Source organism: Esox lucius, chromosome 22 (assembly GCF_011004845.1).
Source record: "Esox lucius isolate fEsoLuc1 chromosome 22, fEsoLuc1.pri, whole genome shotgun sequence".
NCBI lineage: Eukaryota > Metazoa > Chordata > Actinopteri > Esociformes > Esocidae > Esox > Esox lucius.
The window spans coordinates 11,191,268-11,216,080 of record NC_047590.1 but is presented as its reverse complement, the minus strand read 5'-3'; the positions used below and the strand labels follow the sequence as shown (position 1 = coordinate 11,216,080).

At 44.3% G+C, this 24,813-nt stretch overlaps 1 protein-coding gene across 1 annotated transcript in view; it reads left to right on the top strand.

Moving 5' to 3' along the window:
* The window catches only part of fndc3ba (fibronectin type III domain containing 3Ba), a 74,184-nt gene that overhangs the window by 34,948 nt on the left and 14,423 nt on the right, over positions 1 to 24,813 (top strand). Inside the window, exons 4-21 of the mRNA XM_034289660.1 lie at positions 1,039 to 1,115; positions 2,242 to 2,470; positions 2,754 to 2,922; positions 6,168 to 6,313; positions 11,349 to 11,407; positions 12,928 to 13,067; positions 13,765 to 13,824; positions 14,075 to 14,216; positions 14,669 to 14,722; positions 15,363 to 15,487; positions 16,098 to 16,272; positions 16,442 to 16,528; positions 18,714 to 18,849; positions 19,011 to 19,082; positions 19,881 to 19,999; positions 20,086 to 20,191; positions 20,874 to 21,052; positions 24,329 to 24,442. Of these exons, the coding sequence (XP_034145551.1) occupies positions 1,039 to 1,115; positions 2,242 to 2,470; positions 2,754 to 2,922; positions 6,168 to 6,313; positions 11,349 to 11,407; positions 12,928 to 13,067; positions 13,765 to 13,824; positions 14,075 to 14,216; positions 14,669 to 14,722; positions 15,363 to 15,487; positions 16,098 to 16,272; positions 16,442 to 16,528; positions 18,714 to 18,849; positions 19,011 to 19,082; positions 19,881 to 19,999; positions 20,086 to 20,191; positions 20,874 to 21,052; positions 24,329 to 24,442 (2,189 nt within the window). The remainder of the gene's footprint in view (positions 1 to 1,038; positions 1,116 to 2,241; positions 2,471 to 2,753; positions 2,923 to 6,167; positions 6,314 to 11,348; positions 11,408 to 12,927; positions 13,068 to 13,764; positions 13,825 to 14,074; positions 14,217 to 14,668; positions 14,723 to 15,362; positions 15,488 to 16,097; positions 16,273 to 16,441; positions 16,529 to 18,713; positions 18,850 to 19,010; positions 19,083 to 19,880; positions 20,000 to 20,085; positions 20,192 to 20,873; positions 21,053 to 24,328; positions 24,443 to 24,813) is intronic.

Genomic DNA, 24,813 nt, shown 5'->3' with positions numbered 1-24,813 from the left:
TGTTTTCCGCTCAGTGAAGACCTTCATATTCCCAGGACAGGAGTGGAGTGGGAGAAGGGAGGTAGAGAGGAGAAAGAGGGAGAACAGCAGAGGAGGTACAGAGGAGAGAGAAGGGTCCTCTAACTGTGTTCGTTTTACCTTCTCACTAGGTGCGTGCGTGCGTGCGCAGTATGATTTACAGTGAACCCAGACGTGTCTACAGCCTTCTCTATGGGATACCAATGACTTTACCAGAGTGAGGGGGTTGGGCAGAGTGTGTGTGTGTGGGGGGGGGGGGGTCAGAGAGGGGGTCCGGTCAGAGACAGAGTGAGGGGGTGGGGTCAATGGGTGGTGGGGCAGAGACAGGGTTGTGTCAGAGAGGGGGGGGGGGGCATGACGTTCTCATTACCCTGTGTGTTCGTGTGAGAGATACTGTATACAGGCTGTTCACACTGCCCAAAACAAAAATCAGGTGGAAACGAAGCTGCACTTCCAAATTCCCTGCCAAGTGTATGAACACATTAGAGATAACATTTTTGAAGTCCCTTATCTTTTATGCAAAATACAGCAATGTCCTATTTTGTGACCTATTGAAATGAGACAACTGGCAACCAGTGAAGTACCAACATTGCAAACATTATCAATATTTATTATTCTATAAATTGTCCCCTTTCATTCATTCTTAAATCATTTGCACAATGTTACAGTATAGTTGTTATACTTATAGTAAAATATTGTATATTCCTTTATCCTATTGATACCTTTGTGTGTGTAATGTTTAACAAAAAATGTCAGATATATTTCTCCACTTTTGTTATTTATTTTATTGTTTTTCTGTGTTCCTTACTTTCCACTTGCTCTGGCAAACCACTTTCCTCTGTGCCGATAAAGCACTCCACATTCGTATTGAATTACACCAGAGATAATTTGTTAACGTTTGTGTGTATGTAAGAGAGAGTGTTTGTCTATGAGAGTGTGCTTAAGAGAGACCGAGAGGCTGTGTGTCTGTGTGTCAAAGAGAGAGAGGAACAGTGACTGACAGCCTGATCTGCCTTTCAGGTCCTGCTGAGGTCCCGATGATGTCTCCTAATGGATCAATCCCTCCCATTCACGTTCCCCCTGGATACATCTCCCAGGTAACGTGTGTGTGTGTTTTTGTGTGAGCGAGTGAGTGTGTGTGATAAACATGCTCTCAAATCCGCCAGAGTACAGGAATGTGTTGATTATTGCAGGGCATGTTGTTTTAGGGGACTGGGTTTGTGTTGATAGCAGCTCGGCCGTTGACTGTGTGTGTGGGTTGATGGGTGTGTGTGTGTGTGTTTGGGGGGGCCACTAAGCCAACTGAGAGCGGGAAACCATGTCACTCTTACATAAACATCTGCGTAGGGAGAAGGGGATGGAGAGAGAGGGAGCGAGAGAGAGAGAGAGAGGGAGAGAGAGAGAGAGAGAGAGAGGGAGAGAACAGTGGATGAAAAAGAGAGAGAGAAAGGTTGATGGAGAGAGACGGGGAAGGACGGGAAGAACGAGAGGGGTATGGAGAGAGAGAGAGATCCTTCTGCCAGTGTGTCTCTGGTGGGACTTCAGCTTTGTTACCACATAAACATGTCTGTTTTTCACACTGTGCGTGTGTGTTGTGCCCCTGCAATACTTGGAAGCAACTCCCTCAGGGGGGAGTGCGTGTTTGCTCATAGATTGGAATGTGTGTGAATAGATTGGAATGTGTGTGCGTGTGTGTGTGTGTGTGTGTGTGTGTGTGTGTGTGGGGGGGGGTGTATATGTGTGAGTGTGTGTGCATGCAAGTGTTTACAGCCAAAGTGTTAAACTGGAGTGAGTTCAAACCCATAGCATGTTTAGTGTCTCTGTTTACAGACTACTGTTGGACTTAATGGAGTCCTGTGTGTCCAGGGTTTGTGGAGGTCCCACAGGGAATTCTACAGTTACGCTAAGAGCTCCTCTCCTCCCCTCCTCCCCTCCGCTATGCCCTTTTCTCCTCTCACCTCCCCTCCCCCGACCCCTCCTCTCTCATCCTCTCACCTCCCCTCCCCCCCCCCGCCCCCTCCTCTCTTATCCTCTCACCTCCCCTCCCCCGACCCCTCCTCTCTTATCCTCTCACCTCCCCCCCCCCCCCCGCCCCCTCCTCTCTTATCCTCTCACCTCCCCCAACCCCCCCCGCCCCCTCCTCTCTTATCCTCTCACCTTCCCCCCCCCCCCCCCCCCCCGCCCCCTCCTCTCTTATCCTCCCCCCCCCCCGCCCCCTCTCAGGTGTTAGAAGACAACACAGGAGTGCGTCGTGTGGTCGTCACTCCCCAGTCACCAGAATGTTACCCCCCCTCGTACTCCCCTGCTCTCTCCCCCTCGCACCACCTCCCCCCCTACCTCACCCATCCCCACTACATCCACAACTCTCACTCCTTCTACCCGCCGGTGAGTCCCGGGGACCTGGCCTCCCACCAGTACTTCCAACACCATCTCCCACCCATGTATGGAGAAGGTAGGTCTGTCTATAGCCTGTTACATACACATACTACAAAGACAAACATACAGAAATAATATACCTCCCTCGTATAGAAATTCTGCAACGCCCTCTCGCTCTCCTCTTTCCCTCTCCTCCCGCTCTGGTCATCCCAACCTCTCTCCCTCCCTTTCTGTTCTACCTCCCTCTCTCCATCTCTGTTCTAATTCTCCGTCTCCTCTCTCCCTCTCTGGTCTCTGTTCCTCTCGGTTGTCCCCTCGTTCCACCCCACACCTCTCCCATCCCTCTGTCCATCTTCCAGAGATCATCCCAGTCTACGGCATGTCTAGCTACATAGGTAGAGAGGAGAACTACAACAAGCCTCAGCCTAAGAAGATAAAGGAGCAGAGGCAGCTGGAGAGACAGAACAGGCTCAACTCTCCTCCCTCCTCCCTGTACAAGACTCTGGCTCCCACCCACAATGGGTACAGGTCAGACATCATCCCCTCAGACTGAGTCAAATACTGGTCAGGATACGTTAGATGGTATGACTAGTATGACCACTGGTTAGACTAGCATGGATACTAGTCAGGCTTATTAGAATAGCAGTTAGCAGACTAGTTACAGATCAATTATACTACGACCCCATTTCCAAACATGTTGGGACCCTGTGTAAAATGTAAATATAAACAGAATGCAATGATGTGCAAATCATTTAAACCCTATATTCCCTATATACTGCATTTCATTGTACTGTGCTTGTTAAATGACAATAAAGTTGAATCTAATATAATATTCAGTGGAAAATATTACAAAGACAGAATATCAAATGTTGAAACTGAGACATTTTATTGTTTCTTGAAAAATATATGTCCACGCCGAATTTTGTGTCAGCAACACGTTTCAAAAAAGTTGTCACCCGTTAACATCACGCAAAGTTTGAATATTTCGCTAGACACCATTAAGCATTGTGTTAAACTGAGTAATGTTTGTTATTAAGTTTACCACCACCACAAATAGCATCTATGAACTGTATGGCTTTTGCCACTGGCCGTTTTAACAGCTTATTAGCCATTTGTGAATGACATTGATCCAATAACTATCAATACAGGTGAATTTTTTGTCAAGTGAAAAGACGAGAGAACCGTGTAGCAATCGTGTCCACCAGAACAAATCCTAATATCCACCAAAACTTAAACTAATACTTTGTTGAAGCACCTTTTGATTTTATTCCAGCCCTCAGTCTTTTTTGGTAGGACTCTATTAGCATGGCACATCTTGACGTGGCAATATTTGCCCAGTCTTCTTTGCCAAAGCTCTCCAAATCTGTCAGATTGCGAGGACATCTCCTGTGCACAGCCCTCTTCAGATCAACCCACAGATGTTCAATTGGATTCAGGTCTGGGCTCTGGCTGGGACATTCCAAAATGTTAATCTTCTTTTGGTGAAGCCATGCTTTTGTGGATTTGGATGTGTGCTTTGGGTCGTTGTCTTGCTGAAAGGTGAACTTCCTCTTCATCTTCAGCTTTCTAACAGACCCCTGAAGGTTTTGTACCAAAATTGCCTGGTATTTGGGACTGTTCACAATTCCGTTCACCCTGACTAAGGCCCCGGCTCCAGCTGAAGGAAAACAGCCTCAAAGCATGATGCTGCCACCACCATACTTCACTGTGGGTATGGTGTTCTTTGGGTGATGTACAGTGTTGTTTTTGCGCCAAACATACCTTTTGGAATTATGGCCAAAAAGTTCAACCTTGTTTTCATCAGACCATAACACATTTTCCCACGTGATTTTGGGGGACTTGATGTTTGTTTTTGCAAACTTCAGCCGGGCTTGGATGTCTTTCTTTGTAAGAAATTGCTTCAGTCTTGCCACCCTACCCCATAGCCCATTCATATGAAGAATATGGGAGATTGTTGTCACATGTAGCAAACAGCCAGAACTTGCCAGAAATTCCTGCAGTTACTTTAATGTCACTGTAGGCCTCTTGGAAGCCTCCCTGACCAATTTTCTTCTCGTCTTTTCATCAATTTTGGAAGGACATCCAGTTCTCGGTAATTTCTCTCTTGTGCCATATTTTCTCCACTTGATGATGACTGTCTTCACTGTGTTCCATGGTATATCTAATGCTTTGGAAATTATTTTGTACCCTTCTCCTGACTGATATCTTTCAACAATGAGATCCCTCTGATGCTTTGGAAGCTCTCTGCGGACCCTGGCTTTTGCTCTGAGATCCAACTAAGAAAATGTCAGGAAAATTATTTATCTTTGTTTCATTCTTTCACAAAAACCTGGAATTTTAACAGGGGTGTGTAGACTTTTTATATCCACTGTGTATATACAAGATCCAGAAACACTGCTGCCTTCTGTGGGACCGAGCTAATTTAAGATGGACTGAGGCAAAATCGAAAACTGTCCTTTGGTCTAACGAATCACAATTTGAAATTATTTTGGGGAGTCATGGACGCTGCGTCCTCCAGACTAAAGAGGAGAGGGACCATCCGGCTTCTTATCAGCGCACAGTGCAAAAGCCAGCATCCGTGATGGTCTGGGGGTGCATTAGTGCACATGGCACAGGTGACTTGCACTTCTGTGAAGGCACCATTAATTCTGAACAATATATACAGGTTTGGGAGCAACATATACTGCCATCCAGACAACGTCTTTTTCAGAGAAGGCCTTGCTTATTTCAGCAAGACTATGACAAACCACATTCTGCATATATTACAACAGCATAGCTCGATAGTAAAAGAGTCCGGGTGCTAAACTGGCCTGTCCGCAGTCCAGACCTGTCATCTACTGAAAACATTTGGCGCATTATGAAAGGAAAAATAAGACAAAGGAGACCCCAAACTGTTTAGCAGCTGAAATCCTATATCAACAAGAATGGGAATACATTTCACTTTCTACAGTACAGCAATCCTCAGTTCCCAAAACCTTAAAATGTATTGTTAAACAAAGAGGTGATGCAACACTGGTAAACATGGGCATATATTATTCCAAAAACAATACAATTTCTCAGTTTCAGCATTTGATATATTGTCTTTGTTCTATTTTCAGTTAAATATAGGGATAAATGAATTGGACATCATTGCATTCTGTTTTTATTTACATTTTACGCAGCATCCAAAAAAAAATTGAAACAGGGTTGTTGCAAGTATCCTGATTAGAAAAAAATCTAACTGATAACTTAGGCTAGTTAGAATTCTAGTTAAAAACTAGAAACAAGTGCAATTAGTTGTAATACTAGTTAGAGATTAACTTGAGTATTTAGAATACTAGTTATACTAATTACAATAGTTTTAGTACTGTTTGTCTGGTTGGAGTACAACTTAGAGACTTAATACAGTAGTGTGAATAATCCTAGTTAGACAGTAATTACATTATTATTTAGAGGGTGGTACAGTACTGGTTAGTGAATAATTAAGAGACCAGCTAGGACTAGGTACTAATAGCAGACTTTCTACAGGTGTGGAGAGACAGGCTCTATAGTAATATACTGGGTATGGACTAGTTGGTAGTTAGTCCCTGGTTATCAACTTCTATCCAGCCTTAATGGTACAAATCAGGTATTAGACTTTAGCCAAATGTTTTCAAAGGGTGAATATTGCTGAAACACATGGCAACTATTTCAGTCTGTCTTTTAGCATGGGTCTGTTATCATTGTATATTCCAATTTGATGATTTTCATGCAGTGTTTGTCAATAAAGTTTGAATGTATTTGATTGGCTGCAGTGGAAAGAGCCACGTTGCTACGCCGGGGTCATTGGGGTCAATGGGTGGAGCTAACAGTCCGGGAGGGAAGAAGCCAGAACGAAGGCAACAACTACGGAGCAGCCCCAGGAGTACCGAGCCAGACACACACACACACTCACCTCAAGGTAAACACACGTTCGCACAAACACACACACACACACACACACTTACCTCAAGGTAAACACACGTTCACAAACACACACACACACCCACCTCAAGGTAAACACACTTTCGCACAAACAAACACACACACACTGAATATCTGGTCCTTCTTTGTCCTTCTCACTTTCTATCTCTGTCTGTCTGTTTCAGTTCAATAGATGTTGTTAAAGTTGAAGGATAGGTTACTTACATTGTCAAAAGATGCATTAACTGACGGATCAGACTAATGACAGTAAGGTCATAATAATAATCAAACCAATAGGAGGATCGGTCTTATAGCAATTTAAAGATATTATAGCAACAATCGTAATGACAAGGAAAATATTCACACACATATACAGCTCTGGAAAAAATGAAGAGACCACTGCACCTTTTTCTTTCCTTTCCAAAAACGTTGAAAAGGAACGTTTTGAGTGAGGAACAGAAGCGTTCAATTTGCAGTGGCCTATTAATTTTATCCCTTCTGTTCCTCACTCAAAACCTTCCTTTTTGACTTTTTTTGGAAAGGAAAGAGAAAGGTGCAGTGGTCTCTTCATTTTTCCCGGAGCTGTATATATTTTATGGTTTGAAACTCATATTAGCCACTTTTAGAAAATATTGAATCTCTTCGGTCTTTCAGTATACTCTTCTCTCTCTCTGTTCCTTTCTTGGTCTGGTTTTATCTGTCTGTTTCTTGCTGTCTTTTTGTCCGTGTCTTTCTAAAGCCCACCCCCACCTGACCTCATTGCCCTGCGGCCCTGGGCTGGGCCAGAAAGTACACACCTCTCCCTCTTTTCTTCTCATTGAAAGACAGAAAAAAGATGAATGGATGAATGGTGCTGTACTGAGGTGGAGAACAGAGGTGGAGAGGAAGGGGGAGACGGGGGAGAGGAAGGGGGAGACGGGGTTTTCTAGGTAACCACATAGCTGAGTCTGTTCTGATAGCTATCAGGTTCTCCCTCCACAATACTGGCCTTGTCTGGAGAATGTGTGTGTGTGTGTGTTTGGGGTGGGGTGGGTGGCACAAGGGGGAGAGAGGGAGGAGGGGTGAGGTACTGTCCTGCAGATACCTGCTGGGTCTTGTTGTCCATGAAGGAACCCTTTGATCTCTCTCACTCACACACACACACACACATGCAAACACACACACATGTTGCTAGGCTTTGTAGCGAGGTGGTGACAGACAGGTCTACTCAGAGACACTAGTGTGCATCCCAAAGACACAGGCCAGACGTCCTCTCAGACCCCCACTTCAGCTTTGGACCAGCCCTGTTGTACAGTCCCTGGTCAGGGGGACGTTCCAAAGGGGGCAGGTGTGGGGGGGGGGGGGTGTTGAGCTGGGCGGTGACATCATGGAAAGAGAAAGCCTCCTGCCTGATCAGGGCTTTGATCACACACAAGCATACACACACACACACACTCACTCACACACACACTACAGGTCAGTGTAGGGGCATCTTTGACTTTCTCATGGTCTGGCAGGGTCTCACTACTGGCCTGGGGATCAGGATGAGTCAGATGGAACACATACACACACACCCACACACAAACACACACATGAAGCTCCCATGACTGGGCTTCCTCTAAAAACAGTCAGAGCATGAGAGAGAGAGAGAGAAAAAGAGCGAGGCAGGAAGTACATAATGACAACATAACAGAATATGAGGAAAAGTGAAGAGGTACCCTGTGTAGAGAGAAAGTGGACAGAAGGCAGACGAGTGAGTGATGAGAGAGGGGAGAGAACCAGGTGGGTGAGAGAGGGGTGAGAACCAGGTGGGTGAGAGAGGAGTGAGAATGAGGTGGGTGAGAGAGAGAGGGGTGAGAGAGGGAAGACAGAGAGAGGGGAAGGAATGAGCACAGAGAAAGAGAGATCTAAAAAGGAATGTGAGAGAGAACATTCCATCACTCTAATCTTCTGCATGGTCCTTTGCTTTCAACCAGGAACACCACACACACACACACACACATACACACTGTCTGGAACACCAGACAGAGTTCACACTCACCTACAAACATTCACCCACCCTGTAGACTTTGCTCTGTTCTCTGTGCTGTGTGTGTGTGTGTGTGTGTCTGTTGGCTAATGCCTTTGGTTCCAGTAATTCGCTAGGCTGACTTGGCTTCCAGTCAGTCAGACAGTCAGTAAGCCTAGCACTATAAACACAAACAGATGTCTCGGTCGTCCATGATGGATCTACGTCAACAGTGCAGTTTCTCTGTGGAGAAGTGGGATGTCAGGAAAACGGATGTCCCATGGTGGTTCAATGCCAGCGCTGCAGTTTCTCAGTGGAGCTGGGATTTCAGCAAAAGCAGATGTGGCAAGTCCTCCATGTTGATTATACTGTAGGATGCGGAGGAGATGAGTGAAGGCGGAGAGGAGAGGAGAAGAGAGAGCCAAAGGAAGGAGAGGAAACGGTGAAGAAGAGGGGAGAGAAGTGAATATCACAGGAGACTTTTAGAAGAGATAGAGTAACGTGACACTTTTAAAACAAATGCCTGTGCTTAGATTATGTCATCCCCTAAAAGTGAGTGAGTGAGTGTGTGTGCGTGTGTGTTTGAGCTCTGAGTGTTTGTTTGGTTCGGTAACATATCCGACCCCTGACCTAAGCATGACTCAGGCCTTTTCAAATAAACCGTGTTGCCTTGGTAAGTTTGTGCGCTTTTCCATCCTCCATGTTTTGGGTTGTGTTACCATGGTAATTGGATACCCCTCCTCCACACACACACACACACACACACACACACAGATATACTACCACCCCTCCTCATGTCCAAATGAGAAACATTCTGTCTGTCTGTGCGTGTGTCTGCCTGTAAGTTCGCCTGTCCATTTTATCTGGACCAGAACAATGCTGCTGGTTCACAGACAACAGACAGTGTGGTTCAGTCAGCTGCTTCAGAATGCTGAATAGTTATCCCAGTTTGGATCATTTATATTTTGGGACACAGGTTCCCTTTTCTAGGTCAAATGGGTTCTGACTATTCTTGCCATCTCACAGTTCCCAACACTCCAGCCAACACACAAACACAAACCAGCATGTCTCTGTAACTGACCGCCACATGGTCTCCATGACTACAACCCTTCTCAGACAGGTCTCTGCAAGTGTGTGTGTGTGTGTGTGGTGAGTGAGTGACAGAAAAGCCCAGCTGTTGAGCAGATGGAATGCTCAGCATACAGAGATGAAAATGCTATTCAGTCAACTCACCCTGCAGCATAATTTTTCTAAATTCCTACAGTATCTCTGTCTCTCTCTACCCTCTCTGTCTCTCTCTACCCTCTCTGTCTCTCTCTACCATCTCTCTCTCTGTCTCTCTCTACCATCTCTCTCTCTCTCTCTCGCTACCATCTCTCTCTCTCTCTCGCTACCATCTCTGTCTCTCTCTACCATCTCTGTCTCTCTCTACCCTCTCTGTCTGTCTCTACCATCTCTGTCTCTCTCTACCCTCTCTGTCTCTCTCTACCCTCTCTGTCTCTCTCTACCATCTCTGTCTCTCTCTACCATCTCTATCTATCTCTACTATCCCTGTCTCTACCTCCTCTATCTCTGCCCATCTCTATCATATTTCTATATCTCTCCCTCTCTATATCTGTCTTATTAGTTTTTTCAGTTTCTACAAAGACAGACATTCATAATCACTGTCTGACAAGGCCTTCTCCCCCGAATCTGTTGCGCCTGGTGATGATGTCACAGGACTGGAAAAGTGATTGTGTAATCAGCCTTCTCATCTCCTCCTTCTTATCCCCTGGATTTGTTTTCCTCCTCCTCTCCTCTTTCCTAATCCATCTCCTCCTTATCCCCTGGATTTGTTTTCCTCCTCCTCTCCTCTTACCTAATCCATCTCCTCCTTATCCCCTGGATTTGTTTTCCTCCTCCTCTCCTCTTTCCTTATTCCTCTCCTCCTTCATATCCCCTGAATTTGTTTTCCTCCTCCTCTCCTCTTTCCTAATCCATCTCCTCTCTTGTCCCTTTTCGCTTGTGGTTTAAATGTTTTCCTCTCCCTTTTTCTTTCTGTATTTATTTTTCCATGTGCCTCTTTTATTCAGTTTTGGCTCAGACCTCTGTCTCTTCTATGTTCGACTGTGTGCCCTCCTCAATCAAACAAACACCTACAGACAGACAGACACACACACACCCACACAGACAAACACAGACAGAAAGAGAAAGGAAATGTAGTTAGATTTCATGTGAGGCAAGTCCGATTTTTACTATTTTTGAAGCAACATACAAACACACTCCCACTGAAACACAAACCTTTTCTGGGCGATTTAGAGAACTCTGCTCTGATGGAGAAAGCAGCTCTGCTCCTGTCGGAAAAACTTCTGGCATAGGGATCACACACACACACACACACACACACTAGTGCTGACCCATTCCTAAATTAACCCCCAACGTGCCCTGCCTTTGGAACCGGCCATTTTTATGTGTGGTTCTGGCTATTAGAACTAGCACCTTGTTTTTTTTTAGCAGACAGCATAACATTGGGCCTATATGAGTGCTAGGCCAATGCAGAACTATGTTTTCTAAACACCTTATCACTGGACTTCCAGGAACATTACAGTCAATAGGAGAAATTCATTTGTTAAATACAAAGCTGGCAATTTCTCAGGAATGTTATTAACAAATATGTTTTTGACACCTTATTTTTAATGCCCTTCTTGGATCTTGTTTCATTTTAAACGCTCTTTCCGTTGAAGCGTCTCTATCTGGGATTTTTTTTTATCTTCCAACTGAACCCAATTTGACTGTATGTACGGTCACTGCATCACACCCATTAGCCATCCTGCGTTGGTCCTCCCTGAAATGAACAGCGACATCAACATTAGCTTTAAGAAGGCGGAATTAACATGGGAATCTGCAGTGAATTGCAGTGATGGTAAGTGGGCATTCACGTGGTGATTTCTTGACTCAGCAGACCGACCTGGACCCATTTCACCCCAAGTCAAGCATCACAAACACCCTCTGACATGCGAGCACAGACCAACACACACTAATGTGATCTCTCTGTTTTTCTCCTCAGATCACGACTCAGAGACAAAGAGGGTTCAGGACGTGCTCTACACTATTGAAAAACCACAGGTCTGTCGCGCGCACACACACACACACACACACACACACGTCTGTGCATGAAGGCTATATTTATGCAGAGCCAGTGTGTCTTTAGGGGGCCAAGAACACATGCAGTCCGTAAGATGACCACAGAGGGGCAGTATTGTACTGCCACCTCACACATGACTAGTCGGTCACCTGTACAGCAATACAAACTGGCGGAGGTGAACTGGTAATGAGATAATAGAGAAAGAATAGCAGAGAGAGACACACATAGAGACACAGAGAGCCAGATATATGGTCTTCTTTCCAGTGCTGACTTTGCCGATAATCAATTAATTATTTAGAATGTAGTCACTGCTAAGCTGTGTGATGGTTTCACCTGGCTTCTTAAAATGTATGCATTTACTGTAAGTTCCTCTGAAACAGAGCGTCTGCTAAATGGCTAAAATATAAGAGACACTAGGCACCAGAGACAGACAAATTGAGCACGACAGACAAAGATAGAGTGAGACAGGCAGAAAGAGGCAGACAGAGATATATATATATATAGGGATAGGCAGAGAAATAATCCAAGAGTTGATTGTGACCATTTTGCCATCTTTACCGACTTTGCAGGCAAACATATATTCTAGATAATAGACAGATATTAGATAGATAAGACATTAAATGGATATTAGATAAAAGAAATTGATTATTTACATTTCATAGATAATAGACATATATTACACCAACAGGTATTAGATATTAATTAGACAGACAGATATTACATAGATATTCGGCAGACAAACCGATATTACATGTTAGACAAATGTTAGCTATATATTCTCTGTGTGTTTGTGTTTGCTTTTATTTACAGTCATTTCCCATTGAGACTGTTAATGCTAATACAAAAAACAAAGAAGAAAAATGTGTGTGTGTCTGAGAGAGAGAGACAGTGGATGATGGCAGGGGCGGCACCAGACCCAGGCTTTTGGGTCTCTAGTAACAGATGTTTCCTGCTCTGCCAGAGTGTTTCGCGGCCTGACTTTAACATAGCTGGGACAGTATAAAAATGAAACGTTTAGTCAGAGCCCACGAGCCTTTCGTTTCCATAGCGTATGCTTTGTTTAAATGGTGCAATTTAGTATGAAAGACCAGCTGAGACACCTCATCACTCAGCCCATGATGATAAAGCTGAATTTTCTGCAAGTCTGGTGACGCATCTGGTTGATGTTTGTTGTATAAATTCTGGGGATGTGGGTAAATGTGTATCTTCTACTCAGACCAACTCATCAAATCCGCCTCCATTATGTTTTCTGTTACCTAACCTGTGTGTGTAATCTAACATGTGCGTTATCTAACGTGTTTATGTATTTCAGGTGTCCAGCGTGCATGCACGTGCTGTGCGTTATCTAATGTGTGTGTGTGTGTGTGTGTGTGTGTGTGTGTGTATTTCAGGGGTCCAGCGTGCATGCACGGGCTGTGCATTATCTAATGTGTGTGTGCATTTCAGGTGTCCAACGTGCACGGGCTGTGCGTTATCTAATGTGTGTGTGTGTGCATTTCAGGTGTCCAACGTGCATGCGCGGGGGGCAAAGTTGTCTTGGGCACCCCCAGTTGGGTTGGTGAGCCGGTTCAATAACAGCCAGACTTACGAGGTCTCTCTGTCTGAGAAGGGACGGGATGGGAAACCCAGACTTATATACAGGTAACTACGCCTAACTACATCTAATTACACCAATCTTCATCTTATTATGCCTAACTATATCTAACTACACCTAATAAAACATATCTACATCTAACTACACCTAATTACATATATCTACCGCTAACTACACTTAATTACACACATCTACATCTAACTACTCCTAATTACACACATATACATCTAACTACACTTAATTACACACATCTACCGCTAACTACACCTAATTACACATATCTACATCTAACTACACCTAATTACACATATCTACCGCTAACTACACCTAATTACACATATCTACATCTAACTACACCTAATTACACATATCTACTGCTAACTACACCTAATTACACATATCTACCACTAACTACACCTAATTACACATATCTACTGCTAACTACACCTAATTACACATATCTACATCTTACTACACCTAATTACACATATCTACCGCTAACTAGACCTACCTACACCTACCTACGTCTAACTGCACATAACTACACTACCGACAGCTAACTACATCGAACCACACACAACTACTACACAAACTACCTACACCTAACTACAGTAACTACCCGACTGCACTACCTATACCTAACTACTCAAAAATAAAACTACACCTATGTTAAAAACTAACTACACCTAATGGTAAGTTCTCAATAACATGGCTGTGTGTGTGTGTGTGTGTGTGGGTGTGTAGTGGAGAGGAGTTGGAGTGTCATCTAAAAGACTTGAAGCCAGCTTTAGACTACCAAGTACGGTAAGAACACACACACACACACACAGGGACCTCACTCTCCACGGGTTGCTGCCCTTGAGCAATGCACTTAATTATGCAGAAAACACTTTTCAATTTCACACAAACAGGACACCCAGTATTTTACACACATCTCACTCCTTGATTGCTGTCAACGTGTCTGTAATATTCCGTGTCTGTAATATTCCGTGTCTGTATTGTTCCATGTCTGTAATGTTCTGTGTGTGTAATATTCCGTGTCTGTGTGTTTCAGAGTCAGTGCAGTGTGTAACTCTAACTTGAGGGTTGTGTGTTCGGAGCCCGAGCTGTTTACAACACACAGCTGCCCCCCCGACCAGCCCGTAGCCCCCAAATTGACTCATCGCGCGAAGAGCACCCTGACACTGCAGTGGAAGGTACACACACACACACACACACACACACACAGAAGGAGAGTGAATGAGTGTACACTTCAGGGAGAAGGGCAGAGAATCAGGCTTCTATTTGCCTGCCAGAAGAGATTTACTTCCTGGTGTTTTATGACATCACAGGGTAATCCCTCTTCATGTCTGACTGAGATGAGGTCGGTTTCTCTGTGTACCACCCATCTATACACGCCCATCTATAGACAATATTCTATCTTGGTTGCTGTGACAGCCTAAGGGCAGCGTGGAGCGTGACATCACTCATTCAGACAGGATATGAGGTCACACTAATGAAAACACACTTGTCATTTCCTCTCTGTGACAGTCCCGGTTTATTCCCCTCTCCCCGACTAGCATGCATGCGCACAAACAGGATGTAGCGTGATAGAGACCCGCTCCCTCCTGACAGTCCTATCAATTCCTCTCTCCTCTTCTCTCCACAGCCCCCCAATGAAAACGGATCCAAAATCACAAACTACTACCTGGAGTGGGATGAGGTACTACAACTACCAGACACTCACCGAAATCTCCCTGTAATGCCGTCTACTTGAAACATTCAGTCAATACAAACCTCTGGGCCTTTCTCTGTGTCTCCCTGTCTCGGGTTCAGTCACCGCATACCACATGCATACGATGGTGTAGATCAGGGGTGTCAAACCGGTTCCACGGAGGGCCGAGTGTCTGCAGGTCTTTGGGTTTTCCTTTAAATTGGTTCCCAGGTCAGACCTGAACAACCAGGTGGGGGTAGAAATTAACCAATTAGTGAACTCATTAATCAATCAGGGACAAGGTGAGAGCGAAAACCTGCAGACACTCGGCCCTCCGTGGAACCGGTTTGACACCTGTGGTGTAGATGGATAACTAAATACAGAATGTCCATACTCAATGGTTATTAACTATTAACAGGACGAGACCGTACTAAATGGATTTCCTCCCAAAAGATAGGGGATTTTTACCGCTCATGTTTTGAATTCAGGATTTATTTGCTCTTTGGGGTAAGGAAATGCCCCAGGCATCGGCATGGTTTTCTCTCCTCTCTCCCCTGACCAACACGTGGTCTTCTTTTTATTGTTACAGATTGTGATTATTATTGCAGTTTAATCTCGTCACTCACTCCCGCCTCTTCCTCCTCCACAGGGAAAGAAGAACGGTGTTTTTAGAGAATGTTACATTGGGAGCCAGAGACACTGTAAGGTGACCAGACTGTGTCCTGCCATGGGCTACACGTTCAGAGTCGCCGCGCGCAACGACATAGGCAAAAGGTTGGTTTTGTAATGCTACATACAGTTAACACATCACTTCATAGGTCAAATGGCAGGTGTTATAGCACTACATTCCCATGACATTCAACCTGCCATGTATCTACCTATCATCTGTCTTATCGTCTGTCCATCTACCTGTCTTTTCATTATATCCATCCCTCATCCACAGTTTTTTTCCCTTTCTGTCAGTCATCTCTCTCATTTTGACCTTAGATCTTTTTCTAATGCACCCTCGCCATCTGTCACACCCACCGACGCACACACAAACACGCGCACAGAGAAATATACCCACGCACACACACACATATGCCCGCTCACACACACTGACACAGCCCTCTGGTTGATGTACAGCTGCAGTTAGTTGCCTGGCTAAACACAACTTTAGTCTTATAACACAGAATGTCAAGCTAGTCTTCGTCTCACTTCCACTCTCCCTTTTCGGATATTTCCTCGCCCCTCGCCCCTCTGGTTCCCTCTTCATTGCCATGGGGACAGATTCCCCAGCGGCTGTTTTGGTGAGGGAGGTAATGGAGTGAAAGATGGAAGGAGGGGATTGATTCAGAACAGATGAACTCTGATGCCTGTGTGTGAACCCCTCCCTCCCGCGCAGTGCCTTCAGCCCAGAGGTGCTGGTCCACACGACGGGTACGCTGCCCTCCTGCCCCCTGGCACCACGACTGCTGCGCGCTGGCGTCTCCTGGGTCACCCTGGAGTGGGGCAGACCCGAGGGCAGCACCAATGAGGAAGTGCTCACATACACACTGGAGATACTGGAGGACAACACCGTGAGTGTATCTCACACACACACACACACACACACACACATACACACTGGAGATACTGGAGGACAACACCGTGAGTGTATCTCACACACACACACACACACAAACACACACTCAGTCACTTAGCACAACACATTGGGAATGTTAAGTTGGAATGTTTTCAACCTTCCAGGGAACTGACTTTCATCCAAAGTACACTGGAGATAACCTGACCTGCACAGTACAGGGCCTGAAGAGGAGCACGCAGTACAAATTCAGGGTAAGAGTGTGTGTTGTGTTATGGTGGCAGTCTAAAGTATTTGCCCCCATGGACTTTCCCATAGTTCATTGCGTTACAGCATGAAATCAGAATTGATTTCAGTTTTTGAAATGCAAAAAAGTGATATCTAAAAATTGCCAATGGTTTTAAATTCATTACAAATAAAAAAACAGGAAAGGATTGACCGAGCTGCTCCAGGACAGATAGCTTTTTGTTTTAAAGCCACTCCAGTGTGTCTTGGGCTGTATGTTTATCGTCATTGTCCTGCTAGATGATGTATCTTCTCCTCAGTACCTGGTCTCTTGCAGACTTCAGCAGGTTTTCCTCCAGGATTTCCATGTAATTTGCTGCCCTTTATCTTCACGAGCTTTTCGGTCCCTGACACAGAGACACATCCCCAAAGGCTTCCTGTGCAGCACCCTGCCACCAGTGCCACAGTTGTGAAGCACCTGGTCAATCCATCCCCTGTTCACACTGGAGCCCGTCTCTGACATGGAGGACTGGAACTCTTTTAGAGTTTCCATAGTCTTCTTGGTAGCCTTCCCGAGCAGCACCTTTCTCGCCGGGGACGTGTTTTTAGGGACAGCCTGTTCTAAGCAGATTCACAGTTGGGCCGTATTCTTTCAGTGTCTTAACAAACTTTGTGCTCCAGGGGACATGTTTTTATATACCGTGCTCGGTGCTTTCAAAGGACCTCGTCCCGAGTTTGTTTTGAATGTTCCTTTGTATATTTCGAGTTCATTCGGAACGATTTGCAGATTTTATTTGCCACTTTGACCTTTATGGACTGTGATCATCAATGGTAGAAAGGTTCTTCTTAAATCCATTTTGATTTCATTTCGGGAACACACTAAAATGTGGAGAAGTCCAAGGAGGGTGAATGCCTTCGAGAGTCACTGTATTAAGTTGTTGTTGTTGTTTTGCTTGTGCATGTGCGCTCGTGTGTGCATGTTTGTGTGAGGTCGTGTGGCAAACGAAATGGTGCCTTATTGTGTGTTACCTTGGAAACCGAAAAGGCTTTTATTCTCCTTGAAAGAGACCCAGTGATTGGTCTCATCTGAGATGTGGAATGTGCACCAGCACCGTTTAGAATCCCTACAACCACTATCAGTCCTGGAATTCAGCTGAATAAAAGAACCACCGTTTTCTAGTGCTTTGTTAGTTCAGTGTGTAAAACACAATGTCCTCAGGGAGAGAATGGGGGTGGGAGAGAGACGGCGTGTGTGTGTGTGTGCGTGTAGATGGGAGTGAGAAAAGACAAACTGGCATCTTCACGGTAACAGCTGGCCAGTAGGGAAATCGTCTTCAATTAGTGAATAAATGGTTTGAGAGAAGACTAACAAGACGAATATAATTAAAGGAATACGGAGATGAAGAGAGAATGAGAAGGGAGGGAGGGAGAGAAAGGGGAAGGAAATGAGAGGGGGAGAGGGGAGGGAAAGAGAGGAGGAGCGTGGGGGAGATGCTTCAGATGGTCCTTTCATTTAAGGAGTTCATTTTTTTCCAGTTGGAGCAGGTTCTTAATGTTGCGTGTTGTAAATGAATCTCTAACTTTGTGTGCTGTTATATCATCACCAGGCCACTCACGTGAAATAATTGTTTACATCAATGAGACTAACCTGGTAAAAACATTAGAAAAATAAATACATTACTAACAAAGTCATGTTTAGTCTGTAAATGATCTGCGATGATTTTATCCCTTAAGGACTTTGCACATATCTGCTGTCCTGCCCCTGTTAAGGTTTTGAACGTTCATTTAATTAAAAAAAACAGTAAACCCAGCGACATTTCAGGATCTCATCAAGCTGCTTGTTTATTGTATTTCTCTCTGTCTCTCCCTCCCTCTCCTTTCTCCCTCCCTCCTTGTTTCTCCTCCCTCACTCCCTCTCCTTTCTCCCTCCCTCCCTCCCTCTCATTTCTCCCTCCCTCCTTGTTTCTCCTCCCTCACTCCCTCTCCTTTCTCCCTCCCTCCCTCTCCTTTCTCCCTCCCTCCCTCTCCTTTCTCCCTCCCTCCCTCTCCTTTCTCCCTCCCTCCTTGTTTCTCCTCCCTCACTCCCTCTCCCTCCCTCCCTCCCTCTCCTTTCTCCCTCCCTCCCTGTTTCTCCTCCCTCACTCCCTCTCCTTTCCCTCTCCCTCCCTCTCCTTTCTCCCTCCCTCCTTCTCCTTTCTCCCTCCCTCTATGCAGCTGATAGCATCTAATATGGAGGGTTCCAGTAATCCCAGTGAAGTATTGGTATGCACTACCAGTCCTGACAAACCTGGACCCCCGTCTTCCCCCCGAGTCGTTGCCGCTACACCTTATGGCTTTACCATCACCTGGGGTGAGTCTGGGAACTCAGGGGTACATAATGTGTCCATAAATCTTCTAGATGAACCAAAAAATTGATCGTTTTTTCCCAATTATACCACACAATGCAATAATAATGCAATATCTTCCTCTGTATCTCTATCTCCTTCACGCTGTCTCTGTTTTATCCTCTAGATCCTCCCCAGGATAATGGAGGTTCAGATGTCCTCACGTATCTGCTGGAAATATCAGAAGGCAGCTCAGATGGTACAACATTCAACAGTTCCAAGCCTTCATAAAGTTCCCTATTTTTCCATTTCTATTTCTCTCTTCTTCATCCTTTCCTGTCTTCATGAGCACCTTTCGTTAAGTAGGTTACCTCTGACCTCAGACTCTCTGTAACAGTAGACCAGAGTACAGGATCAGCTCTTTTAACACTGATGTGCCTTTGTCTGAGGTGTTATTACAGTTTTGTCATAGTTTATCATTTGCCATCCAATCAACTTTGTTAAGGTGAATGCACTGAAAGCAAGTCAGTCTGTATAATAGGGCTTAGTGACTAAAGGACATATTTTATCACAATGTCTCCCTAGAGAAACCCCCTAATTTCTTCCACCTTTTCTTATTCTCTTTCTCACTTTCACTCTTTCTCTCCCTCTCTTGGTTTCAGCCTCTCCCTCCCTCCCTCATTCTATCTCTGTCACTCAGCTATTGTGAAGTGTCATTGAAACAGTGAATGGATCGTGATCTGATCTAGGTTGACGCATATCTCTCTTTGTGTTGCCTGAGATTCATTTCTAGATCTAGGTCTGCGTGTTTTTATGAAAACCGACTCGCTCTTTGTGTCCGGGTAGTACAGGCTACCTCCTCCCCCTACCAGCCTCTCCTCTTTATCGTGTCACTATCACCTTCTCGTGTTTGTCCGCTCTGAGCTGTCGCTGTGGTTAACCACAAAGAGAAACAGCTAATAGCAATAAAGACCCAATTCATTTTACCACATCGAAGTACACATCAACCTTTACACGCACACACACAGACACTCACCAGCTTGTGTGTTTTGTCCAGCTGGCCAGTGGGAGGTAGCGTACAGCGGGCCAGCCACGGAGTGTGTGTGTGAGCGTCTGACCCCCGGCACGGCCTACCACATGAGGCTGTGTAGCATTAGCACCGGAGGACACAGCCAGGTAGGACACGCAACACACGGGCCCGCCACCGCCTCACCCCTGCGCCTCCTAGGCTTCACCTTCCCATGATCCTCTCTGTCCGCCAGTGTTCCGTCAGTGTTCCGGTTCGTACGCCGAGCGTCGCCCCTGGGCCCTGCCGACCACCACGGATCCTGGGTAAAGCCAAACACAAGGAGGTTCAGTTAGAATGGGGTAAGAGCGCACACGCGTGCACATGCATTCACACACACACACGTGCACATGCATTCACACACACTTACGCCCACGCACACAGCAGCTTTGACTTGCACTATGGTAAAATCAACATTTGGCACCAAACCTGATGCAGCCTGATAACAACTTTGTTACAACACACACACACACACACACACATAACATAATTCACTTTAATTCAGCGTTATTGCAACCCTGATGCTGCCTATTTCAAGCCTAATGTTGTCAAATTCCGCTCTATTAAACGTCATTAAGTTACAATCTGGCAGGCTTCTAGGCAATGTGGCAAATCTTCATAATTAAATGGTGTTTATGTGTGTGTGTTTATGTCTGTGCACTTGTGCATGTGGGACGTAATCCCAAACTGACTAAAGGACAGTAAAAAAGGTTGCGTTCTTCCTTTCAGTCTGTCTCCTAGGTTTTCGCCTGTGTTGGCTGTCTCTCTGAGGTGGTTGAAAAACACTGAGTAACAGTCCTTAGCAGATGAAGAAAACAGTTCTCTTCTTTTGTTCTATTGGACTAGTACGTGCTGCTGGATCAAATGTTTAACCTCTCCCCTTCTCTCTTCCAATCTCTCCCTCCCTCATTCTCTCTCTCCCTCACTCTCTCACTCTCTCTCTCTCCATCACTCTCCCTTTCCCCTCTCACTCTCGTCTCCTAGATGCCCCGACGTCAGAGGGAGTGTGTGAGGAGTGTGTGTTCAGCCTGGAAATGACATCATCAGAGGGCAACGCTGAGCCCGCGGAAGTGTACAATGGGAAGGAGCTGCAGTGCAGCGTGGGATGTCTTCTGCCAGGGGCAACCTACATCTTCAGACTGAGGGCTGCCAATGAGGCTGGGGTAAGACACACACACACTCTCACAAACACACACACACACACAAACACACACACTGACTACAGGGCCGGTTCTAGGTATAAGCGACCAGTTATGTCTTTTATACCTAGAACCGGCCGATGGGGGGCCCCCCGGCCCCTAGGGGAGAGGGGACCCAAATCAATTGCTTATCCAGAATTGGATACATGCAGCTTCCTATCGGTCATCACAGAATATTCTCATAAACAGAATGATGCATCAGATCAGTTTCTATCAGTAACATTCACATTTATCTCTGCCTCTCACAGCCAGGCTGAGAAAAGGGACAAGAGAAACTCTGGATTTCTGGAATGGTTTTCCATGTAAAATCTCCAAATGGTTTAAACCTCTGGAAGCAACACCATATGTTGTTATTATATTTTTGTTCTGCGTGGACACATTTTATCTGGTTGACATAAGATAAATTGTATGACACATTGTATGACATTGATGAAGGTTCCGCCTCTACAAATGTTCCCTGCCGGCGCATTAATATTTTCTCAAGAAAACCAAATTGCTCCGGACAGTTCTGTTCCAGTAAGTCTACATTTGCCGGCATTTTACGGCAATAAAAGCTCTGTGCGATATTTCAGTAACTATCCCACTGAGACCAACTAAACAGTATACGACTGTCAAATGTCAGTAACACCTCCATCATCACAAATAACATAGCCGGCACTGCTTCCCAAAAATATTGCCCTATTTGACTTTTTTGTTTGTCTCAATTTCAACTCAGATATTGTGCTTTTGAGTCAGAGGATGACGTGAACGTTGATGCATTTGGCAATTAGGGTATACTTGGCACTGATAAAGACAGACCCTACAATGTCGACTTACCCAATTCCCAATGACACAAAATCAGCCTAATGAATCTAGACTAGAAACAGAAAGAACACTCTCTAATCTAACTGATGTGATCAGACCATCCCTGAGAGCTAATCAGACATTCAAGAGGTACTCGTACACTCTTGCACATACAAACATGCACACACACACAGTTTGATTAAACTAGCAGACTGAAAGAAAGACACACACACTAAGTGCTCATCCAAAACAGGGACAGGCAGAGGAACAAACATAAATTAAAGCTGCAAGCAGCATTTAGCGGGTTTCAGCATTGAAGCTACTACTAGCCAGATGGCACATTCTTTTCAACTTATATCCATAGTCGCAAGCAATACGACATCTATGTTTTTTCCTTTCCTATAGTGCCCCCATGTGGCCAATTGAAACATAATTCACACAAAGTAAAGACACAACCCTGATCATGTGCACCAAATGTTATCTCACTGAGTGACAAAGAACATCAGATATTGTGTAATGGCTATTTTGCCGCCCCTGTTTGGCCAAACTGAATGTACTTGCATGTTACATTGCAGTAGTTTTTACCTCAAATGGTATTATAATATAATATTCTGCATTAGATAAATATGGATACTTTAAATGTCTTTCACTATCAGAGCAGTATAACACCTTAAGCACCAAACAATGTAACTAGGTAGTTGCTTGAAATTTTCAGAATGTAATAAGTGTAACATAATTGTATGGTAAATATAACTGAATGGATGGAGTCTTCCCCAGCGCAGAGCATATTAATTAATTCACCTTTTGCTTGTTGTATGATAATGATGGGGTCAGAAGAGATAATCATTATAATTTTCAAAGGGATGTTTACCTAAGTATGTGTATTTACATCAATGATTGAGCAAACTATTTCTTTAATAATTGTTAAATTGCAATGATCAAAAGACTATTACAGGTGGCAACAATAAAAACAATTCCTTTCCAGGTTTTCATTTAAAATTAAATGAAAAACTATAAAAATGTGTTGACTTTGGTAGGGCATGGGCATATAGCCTATGTACCCAGGTGTTATTGTTAAATTACAACTCAGATTTGCATTTTAACTGCCATGTCTACAATTTAAAGGTACAATTGATAAGTTTAAATATTTGTCTATAGTAGCAAGTCATTGTGCATTATGGATTTTGTCATTGTGGATTAATTAGCTACTGAGCATAGATTAGCTACTGAGGCTAGAAAACATAACACCATATCTAATGGGCAATTTTTGATTAGCTAAACTGTCTGTTATAATGTTCACGTCATCAGAATAATTTTAGATGGAGTTACTAGCCAGACTCCTAAAAAAAAGCCACTAGCTGCTAACTAATGAGGCAATATGAATTCCATGTACAGTATAGTGTATAGTAGATATCTTTCTTTGTAAGAAAAGGCTTTCGTCTTGCCACCCTACCCAATACCCCATTCATGTGACGAATACGGGAGATTGTTGTCACATGGTGCACACAGCCAGTACTTGCCAGATATTCCTGCAGTTCCTTTAATGTTGCTGTAGGCCTCTTGGAAGCCTCCCTGAACAGTTTCTTCTCATCTTTTCATCAATTTTGGAGGGACAAAATTGGTAATTTCTCTGTTGAGCCATATTTTCTCCACTTGATGATGACTGTCTTCACTGTGTTCCATGGTATATCTAATGCTTTGGAAATTATTTCGTACCCTTCTCCTGACTGAAATCTTTCAACAATGAGATCACTGATAAAGCTCTCTGCAGACCATGGCTTTTGCTGTGAGATGCAACTAAGAAAATCTTACTAGAACAGCTGAACTTTATTTGTGATTAATCAGAGTCACTTTAAATGATTGCTGGTGTGTAATGACTTCTATTTAACATGAGTTTGAATGTGATTGGTTAATTCTGAACACAGCCACACATCCACAGTTATAAGAGGGTGTGCAACCAGGTTATTGTAAGGTTTTTATTTTTCATTTTTCCCCCTCGAAGATTTCAGTTTGTTTTTCGAACAATTGAAATTGTTCACATTTATGACACATGAACCGGAACTAACACAATAGGGTTTCACCAGTGAACTGCTGAAAACCCTGACTATATTGAGACCAGTTCTTTCAGCAGCTAGAATTTGGTCCAATTAGAGAATCCTCTTCAGTGCACTGCTCTTATAATTTGCTTTAGATCCATCATCTGTTCGTTTCAAGGTACTCTAACCCAGTTAGCAAGCAGTCATAGAATTGACTGGGATTTGACTGCAGAAATAGTCATGCTTGAAAGTTCATGTCTCCTTAATTATAGTTTCTGTAATGTGTAAATATGAGTGTAAATTTGAATTTTCTGGTTGTTTATACAGACATTTTTAACCCTGATAGTAGAAAAAAGAGCTAGCTATGTTTCCTGTGTGTTTCTGTCATTTGACCTCTGCGTTTCCTGTTTACTTCCTGTAGTTCGGTGAGTACTCTGAACCGGTGGAGGTGACGACAGCAGCGGGTCCTCCAGGCCAGTGTGTGGCGCCACTCATCACTCTGACCAACACCACGTGTCTCACAGTTAGCTGGGAGGTACTTCCTTTCAATCTACCCTACACATCTTTCTACAGAAGGGAAACAAGCAGTGTGTGCCAAATGGGATGAACCGTTTAGAAATGGCAGTACTTTTTTCCATTGTACCTCAGTCTATAGTTATTAGACTAGTGTGTTACTCAATGTCTAGTCTTGATTTTAGGCTTTTTGTTTGCCTTTGGAGTCTGCTACAGTTGTCGGTCAACACAAGGACCAAAGCATTGTCACTGAAACACAAGCCAGGCATTATGAGGCAGAAGAATCAGGAAAATAATTACCTGAAACTTATCCATAACCTTAAGCTTTCCAAAGGCAAATGTTTGGAAGATCTCCAAAGATAACTCAATACTGAAAGTACTGGTAAACCTAAG